General features: G+C 50.1%; 1 protein-coding gene across 1 annotated transcript; it reads left to right on the top strand.

The window, feature by feature from the left end:
* Positions 1-6,432: 6,432 nt before the first annotated feature.
* Positions 6,433-8,566, top strand: LOC109756883 (cytochrome P450 84A1). Its single transcript, XM_020315718.4, has 2 exons — positions 6,433-7,406; positions 7,784-8,566. Exons 1-2 carry the CDS (start codon positions 6,492-6,494, stop codon positions 8,414-8,416), a joined length of 1,548 nt encoding a protein of 515 aa, XP_020171307.1. The 5' UTR covers positions 6,433-6,491; the 3' UTR covers positions 8,417-8,566.
* The last annotated feature ends 245 nt before the right edge of the window (positions 8,567-8,811 follow it).

Genomic DNA, 8,811 nt, shown 5'->3' with positions numbered 1-8,811 from the left:
GTCGAATCCCCACTGCATGATTATAGTGACGACCATGTCATGGATGATGACCGTTTCGGCGGTGATTATGATGAGGGTTGCAAGGGTGTTGATGACGAGAGAATTTTTTATTTGGCTCTTTCTTAAAGTTTGGTTTCTAATTTGGCCCAAATAAAATTTTCTTCCCTATTTGAAAGCAAAAGTATTTTTTGTTTCTTATATGACACTTTCGTCCATTTTAGACACTAACGGTGTTAAGTGTGAAGTGAAAAGACCATGTTGCCTCTGTAATATTTTTGTACCCTGGTCATCATCAATACAAAGAAAGAAACAACAGGCCTGTGGGTGTGGCCACTAAAATCTCGCGTGTTGTGTGCCTCGTGTTCTCACGTGTGTTAGCCGGCGGCCTCGTACGTAAATACCTGTGTACATGCAGATCGTGTATACGTGCATGTACTAGGATCGATTATACATTCTTCTTGAACTAATTCATCAAGACAGAACGAAACAGACGCCCGCGTCGCCTCCGCAGGCGGCAAGGGCGGAACTAGATCGCGGCCGCCAGCACCCCTTTCTCGACGCCTCCCTCTCGCCGCCGCTGGCTTATGCTGTCGGGCAAAGCCTGCCGGCGGCGGCGCCGGCGGGATCCTCCTCTCGCGTGTCCCTAGCAGTGGATGTGCGGCGTCCGTGCTGATGGCCGATGCGATTGCGTGGCACCTCAGATGGATGTTCTCCTGCATGCTACACCTACCTGTACAGCGCTCGGCGTTCGGAAGGTGCGGCAGCTGGTGGGGGCTGACCCTGGCTACTGCGCTCGGCTGCTTTTCATGGCCCAATTTCGACTCCGCGGCTCGGCGGCTTCCATGGCCCGGTCTGGGCGCTACTGCTGGCCGTGGAGCTGGGGCAACGCCAAGATCTCTTCTGCAGCGACATCCTCCATGGTGGCTGTATGGGCTGTGTCATGGACGGACCTCGGGATCGACGGTTGCCGTCGCAGATTCTCGACATCGTTGCAGATTTCGATGGCGATGCTCTTCGTGGCAGTCGTATCCGATCAGATCAGCGAGCGTCCCGGTCAGATATTTGATTTGAGACTATTCCTCATTTAGATCTGGCCATGGATCTGACGGCTTGCCATTGGAACCGCCGGTGGTGGTGCTCGGGCTGTGGGCATCGTGGGTCGGTGTCCTCCGCCGTAGCGGCGATGGTTTTGGCGTGCCGACGGTCCTTGTGCTCTTCTCCCAACACGACAACAATCTGCATGATTGATCCTCCTCGATCTGGCCGTCGACGTGTTCCGGAACTACGGCTGGAGATCTTGCCCAAGAATATCTGCATCGGATAGAATCCGGTCGTGCGCTCCATATCAGCCAACGTGGCTCCATGACGGCGCGACATGAAGCTCTGTTGGTTGTTGACACCATGGGACATGTCAGTATCTCGATTTCCATGGCACAGACAGTGGCAGAGAAAGTCATGATGGCTGAGATTGGAGGATCAGTCACGCAGAGAGGGCCTTAGAGGAGATGGTGTCAGCCAGGTGTTTGATAACTTTCAGAAGCAGCTGTGGCAAGTGTGGGCGACAACACTGGAGGATTTCATTTTTGGTGGCGCTTCTCGGGTGCCGAAACGTGACTTTCAGGATGCAAACCTAAGATCTGACCTTCAATTGTTGTGCCTGGCAATTGCCTTGCTGGAGGCATTGTTTTGAGAGCTCGGTCTTTCTACAGGGTGAAAACCTATGATCTTGGATCGGGCGACAACGGTGTTTGTGCACTGTTTCCTTCTTAAAGGTGTCGTTTTTGGAGACCGTTTATGTTTTCTGGGTGTTGCCTCTGGTGGTGGTTTGTGTGCTGCTGCTAAGAGGAGTTGATCACTATGGCAAGACCTTTGTTTTTTACTTCTCTTTTGTTTTTTGGGCTGTGTGCATTCTAAATGTCTTCATGATATCTTGTTGGTGAAGAAGCTGGATATAATTGGTATCTTAATGATATTAATATATTCCCCTTTAAAATAAAGAACTAGAATTCATAATTGTTGTACATGCAGATCGTGTATACGTGCAGTGTTGTCCGTCGTGGTGGCATCCGGCACCGCGTCTGGCTTGCCTGGCTGGCTGCAGAAGCGACCACCGCCGAGTCGCCGATTCAGTCGATGCCAAAAGATGATGCGAATTAGCGAAGGGATTAGGGAACGAAACGACGGAAGTCACGGAACGTACGTACGTTGCGGCTGACGTTTCGTATATCGATCAGATGGATCCATGGGACAAGAGGCAGCATATACGTGTATGGATGATCTAACCAAATTATTGTAGCATGCATCCCTAAACATGGATGAACATGAACTGATTGTTTGTTCACTGCATGCAGAATAGTTACACAATACACTAGAGGGCAAAACGGTCTTTTCGCCTTACACATAACACTGTTAATGCCTAAAATGGACGAAAGTGTTATATAAGGAACAAAAAATACTTTAGGTGTCAAATAGAGAATAAAATTTTATTTTAGACCAAATAAGGAACCAAACTTGAAGAAAGGGCCAAATAAGGAATTCGGTGCTGACCTTACGAAGGCAGATTCTGCACCAGTTCAGCCCCAGCCCTAGGTGAATGCGGCAAATCTGATGAGCCATAGCTTGTGCGCAACACTATGCAGGTAGTGTTGACCTTTCCAAAGGCAAGCAAGCCGACTTTGATTGTCATGAGGGTGTGGCGGTTACGCTTGACGGTGGTGCAGCAGGGAATGATCATGCTTCAAATGATTCAAGTCGTTTTGTTGTGGACAAAGTTGAATGCAGTTCAGCATTGCCTGAAGCTAGACGGATGCCCGGAGGGGCTTGCGTCAGTGGTTTTGTCATGGATGGCGATGCTGACGCTGCTTGTTTGTGAGGCGATGCACTTAATGTCGCAGCAGCTCGCGAAGGGAAAGACGTGTTGAGGGATGTAGACTTCTTCGCACTCATCGTCAACGTCATCATCCGTGATTTCCTACCACACTTAAAGGGGTTTTTCATCTTCACTGCCCACACGTGGTAGTTCACATCGGTCAGCATCGGGTACTCAATGGGCATGTTGCGATGTGACAATACGTTTGCACCATCCGTTCCCCCACCACTTGTCACTGATTTACCGCCTTCTTCACCTTGTAGCCGTTCTTATTCACCTTGGAGCCACCGTTGCCCGACATGTTTGCCTTGGAACCGCCGTTATCGGACGTGCTGACTCAACTTCATTGTTCACCATCGTAGATCGTCGAGGCACTAAACACCAATTGTAGATCTTTTTTTAAACTCTAGATCAAATCACGAGGAGTTGTGCACCGAGTGCGTGCAAAGCTAGCTTGCAAGCACACAGCTTAATTGATAACAGTGCCTAGCACATGCACGTCCGTCTAGCCGTGTAGCCTCACGTACGTACGAGCCTGGTAGAGCTAGCTTGATCGAATCGATCTTTCTCTTTCGACGGAAAGCCTCGGCGAATTCTCGCGTAGCGACACTGAAAAACATATCAGAGGAAACATTTTTGCGGTGCGTGACCTTGCACCTTTTTGTTTATTTTCTCTAATATATACATACAGGGACGGCACGTCCAACACGTTACCGACTCCGCAACCAACACGGTGCGACCCCTACTCGGTGCAAGCACCTCGTCCGGTATACTCACGTGAAATTTTACTTAAACAAAATATAAACAATTAAACTATTAGGACTTTTGTCATAGTATGACTACGACCTGATTAATTACAACATTCACCTCCTTAATTTAGTTGCTTTGTCTCTATTGCTTGCAGTCTGAATTTCTTCCTTATCTCGATGAACTTTTGTTGGCCGAGGGATAGACTTCGTTACAATGTCGGCAAGCTGGTCGTTCAAGTTCACATGCTGAATCTCAATCATCCCTTCATCAATGCACTCCCGGATGTGGTTGACCGAGTATGTATGTGCTTGGTTCTCTCATAATGAACCGGAGCTCGGTTGACGATCTTCAATGACATCTTCTGCACCCTTTACAAGACCAGTTAGGAGTCTTCCCAGCCACATAGCTTGACAAGCCGCTATGTTCGCCGCTATGTATTCTGGCTCGCAAGATGACAGTGTCATTACCTTTTGCTTCTCAGAATTTCAGCTGATGGGGTTCGGGCCAAGGTAGAATACCATGCCCGATGTGCTCTTCCAGTCATCTATCACCAATCATGTCATTATCCGAGTATCCATGAAGGACCAATCCTTCATTTCCTTTCTGCACGTGCATCCATGATTAATAGTGTGTGACCTTGCACCTTTTCGTTTATTTGCTCAAATATATAAAGGGATACAGGGACGCCACATCCAACACGTTACCGACTCGTTAACCAACAACACCCCAACCCGACTCGGTACAAGCACCTCGTCCGGCTTGCTCACGTGAAATCTTTCCTAAAAAGAATCTAAACAATGAAACTATCAAGGACACGGCTCTCGAATTCCAGAAAAAATAGATGCAAGTGTGAGCGGCTGTCGTGCGCAATGCATATTCCTTAATGCTCTTGTGTGAGGTGAAACTGCAAGCGATTGCATCCCTCCTGTCTAGCCGGCGAGGGCGGTGGTCCCTCTCCCAACCATTCGCCGCCAGCAGCGTGAGGGTGGGGGGAACCCCGGTTCTCTACCTCCAGCTTGTAGATAGGGTTAGGGTTAGGTTTCGAGGCGCCGTTCGGGTGATGGCGACGATGTTGCGCCAGAATATATTGCGGCAGATCCACCTTCACCACGCGTCTCTCGTGGTGGCGCGAAGAATCTCGCTGCTCGGTCTCCTTGCTGCTTGTGCGCAACAGCGAGATTTGTCTCTAGTGGCCTCGACGCTTGGTGGATGGCGGCGATGCGACATCGAGTTCTTTTTCCTAGGATCCGATTGGCTACGACTTCATCGATCTAGATGAAATCATCGAATACTCAATGTAGTTTCCTGCCATCCCATGGGGCTGGCGAGGTTAGGATGCCTCTGCCGGCGGTGTCCGCTTGGGAAGGGGTGGAGCTCTTCTGGATTTGTAGTACTTCCGGCAGGGACGATTCTTTCTTCCGGGGCGATGATCTAACAAGATCGGGGACCGGCGAGATCCCATCTTCCACCAACAAGGACATGTTGGTTCCGGCAATGGAGCCGCAGCGGAGGTGCGTCACTGGCCTGTTCTGGAAGATGGAGGCGGTTGACTCCCTTTGGACCCTGTTATGTCACGTCCAACCCCAGTGACCACGGGTGACACACAGAGAAACACCAACAAGCTGAGCGCCGCTCCTGATCACTGACCTTCACACGCCCGCCCATCAGGCGCTTCGTGATTCTACTTATCACTAGAACCTTCATCCATTAATTCAAATTCAAATTTTCACTCAATACATGACTATTGTGACGGGAAGTTTGCTCTGCTTCTTTCAGGTGCTCCAAGGGAAGTCTATCTGCTTGCCTTGTCGCGACAAGCTAGCTCCAGGAAAACAAGCCACTGATTCCAAGCGCTTAGTAATAGAATATGTCTTATATGCCAAAAAAGTAAACATATATTTAAGAACTTCATTTGAATATGAATCTAGTGATATGTTTTTGTGTAATACCTAAACTAACGTAAGTCCAACAGACCCAGTAAGAGCGGTATATCTTATGGATGGCTGCGGCAACATGTCACTTTATGTTCTATATATAGTACTCCCTCCATCCCATAATGTAAGACGTTTTTTGACATTACACTAGAGTTAAAAAAACGTCTTACATTATGGGACAGAGGAAGTAGCACCTAATTAAAGTAGTTGAAGAGTGAACATCACAAACGGACGCAATATGCCGTTGTTCTTTTTCTTTCGCTCCTAAAGAAATGTGCCGTTTGATCACATCACTTTATGGTCCAAACTCCACTACTCAACCTTACTTGCTGCCATGTGCCTAGCTTGACACAGGTGCCCTTGCAACTCAAACTTCGACGAGGAGTAATTTTTCATTCATATGTTTTCCCTTTAATATAAAACAAACACACAATTCTGCAAAACTCCCTATGTCCACAATTTGGTTGCATATACAATGCTATCTGTGTTTTAAAAATTCCGCGAATTATAGAGGCCCTTTAAAGGGGTATGGGCGACAATTCTCTGCTGCCACTGAATTCTAGAATGACCCTGAGAATCCCAGCAAACACAGTAGATGCCACAACACCTCCATCCCCTACAACGTCACCCCATGAGGTTGTTGAGATCTGATTTCCGCGTGCAGCCGTGGCGTCAATCCAACGGCACAGAGCCCCGTTGAAACCTAAGTTTAATGTCCACACGTTCACGTGTTATAAAACAATTAACATACAATGCTTATGTCAGCTTACTAATTGAAGGCGCTTAGCTTGAATTCCAATCCCCAACTATTGGGAGCACTACACAAGCCATATAAAGCCCCCCCCCCCCCCCCCCCCCCACCATGCATCCACAGGGATAACAACGGAGTTTCTTGTTTGAAGCTAGGCAGTGATCGTGCACGATCGTTCGTATTGTCAATGGCGACCTTTGCAAAAATCGCCATGGAACTCCTCAGGGATCCACTGATGTGGCTGTTCCTCGCGTCGCTGGCCTTCGTAGCCATGCAGAGGCGGCGGCTGGGCAGCGCGCCGTTTCCTCCGGGGCCCAAGTCGCTGCCGGTCATCGGCAACATGACGCTGGTGGACCAGCTGACCCACCGCGGCCTAGCTGCGTTAGCGAAGCAGTTCGGCGGGCTGCTGCACCTTCGCTTCGGCTGGCTCCACGTCTTCGCGGTGTCGACGCCCGAGTACGCGCGCGCGGTGCTGCACGAGCAGGACGGCGCCTTCTCGAACCGCCCGGCGACCATCGCCGTGGTCTACCTCACGTACGGCCGCTCCGACATGGCGTTCGCGCACAACGGCGCCTACTGGCGCCAGATGCGCAAGCTCTGCGTCACCAAGATCTTCAGCCGCCACCGCGCCGAGACGTGGCTCGCCGTGCGCGAAGGGTACGGGGCGCTGGCCCGCGAGGTCGGCCGGCGCAGCGGCGAGGCCGTCAACCTCGGCGAGCTCATCTTCAACCTCACCGTCAGCGTCATCTTCCGCGCGGCCTTCAGCACCCGCGACGAGGACGGGCTCATCGAGTTCGTCGCCATCCTCCAGGAGTTCTCGAGGCTGCTAGGATTGTTCCACATCGGTGACTTCTTCCCGTGGCTCGCCTGGGTGGGCCGTCGTGGCTTCAACCGCCGGCTCAGCACGGCGCGCGGCGCTCTCGACAGGTTTATCGACAAGATCGTCGACGAGCACATGAGGAGGGGCAAGAATCCGGCAGACCCCGACGCCGACTTGGTAGATGGCCTGCTCGCCTTCCTCGCCAACGCAAACCCAGTCAGCGGCAAGCGCAGAGAGGACGCTCTCCGCCTCACGCGGGATAATGTCAAAGCTATGATCATGGTACGCGAGTAATTTGCTGTACTGGTATACTCTCTCTGTTCACACATCTCACGAACTTCATTTCGTACAATTTTTTATTACTGAGTACTACTAATACTTCTTTTTTTTTCGAGGGAGTTCTACTAGTACTAATAATAAACTAAAACCAGGACAAGTATTTTGGAACCGAGAAAGTACAATTTTTTAAGATAGCTACTTCTATCCAAAATATGAAATGTTAACAAGAAATTCCACACCCACCAAAAAAATTCCACACATATTTTAAAAAAAGTTCCATTTGTTCAGTTTATCATTCTACTGGTATATGACTGCCTGAAAGAAAAGGAACATGTTTTTCTACTATTGTGGTGACGTGGCTATCTTCGTACGGCATATAGGACATGTTATTTGGTGGACCGGAAACCGTGGGGTCCACCACCGAGTGGGCGATGGCAGAGATGATGCGCAGCCCAGGCGAGCTCGAGCGGCTACAGCAGGAGCTCGCCGATGTGGTGGGGCTCGACCGGGCGGTTGAAGAATCCGACCTCAACAAGCTCCCTTTCCTCAGGTGTGTCGTCAAGGAGGCGCTACGCATGCACCCGCCGATCCCCGTGCTCCTCCACGAGGCCGCCAAGGACTGTGTTGTTGGCGGCTACTCCGTACCGAGAGGTTCCCGCGTGTTGGTCAATGCATGGGCGATCAACCGCGACGGCGGGGCCTGGAAGGATGGCGACACATTTCGACCAGCACGGTTCATGCCCGGCGAGGGCGAGGCCGCCGGTCTAGACCTCAAGGGAAGCTGCTACGAGTTCTTGCCGTTTGGGTCTGGCAGACGCTCATGCCCTGCGCAGGGGCTCGGCCAACATGCGGTTGAGTTCGCCGTCGCGCAGCTGGCGCATGGTTTCAACTGGAAGCTGCCCGACGGCATGAAGCCAACAGAGCTTGACATGGGCGACATTTTTGGCCTCACCGCGTCACGCTCCACACGGCTCTATGCCGTGCCCACGCCCCGGCTCACCTGCCCCATGTAATGTGATAATTATTGGACAAGGTGTGCAGTGCCCACATAGACGTAACATTATATTGCCAATAATGCCAACACCTACAAACAACCTATAAATGTTTACTTAACTTTTCAAACTATGATTCTCTACCCCCTAAATTTAGCAAAGTTTGGCCAATTATCACGTGTGTTTTTTTGTATGTGACAAGCATAACACATCCGACCATTGTCATTGTGAACCATCATCGGTGCTTGAGAGAGAGAGAGAGAGAGAGAGAGAGAGAGAGAGAGAGAGAGAGAATTATTTGGTCATACAAATGCTGATCTTTTTTATAATTTAATTTGTAATGTTTGAATTCGGAAAAGAGATATAATATTTACGTTTCAAAACAGAATACCATTCACTAGTGTAGATATGCCTTT

This window comes from Aegilops tauschii, chromosome 3 (genome assembly GCF_002575655.3).
Source record: "Aegilops tauschii subsp. strangulata cultivar AL8/78 chromosome 3, Aet v6.0, whole genome shotgun sequence".
Lineage (NCBI taxonomy): Eukaryota > Viridiplantae > Streptophyta > Magnoliopsida > Poales > Poaceae > Aegilops > Aegilops tauschii.
Note: the sequence above shows the minus strand (reverse complement) of the source record. Positions and strands in the feature narration are given on the sequence as shown.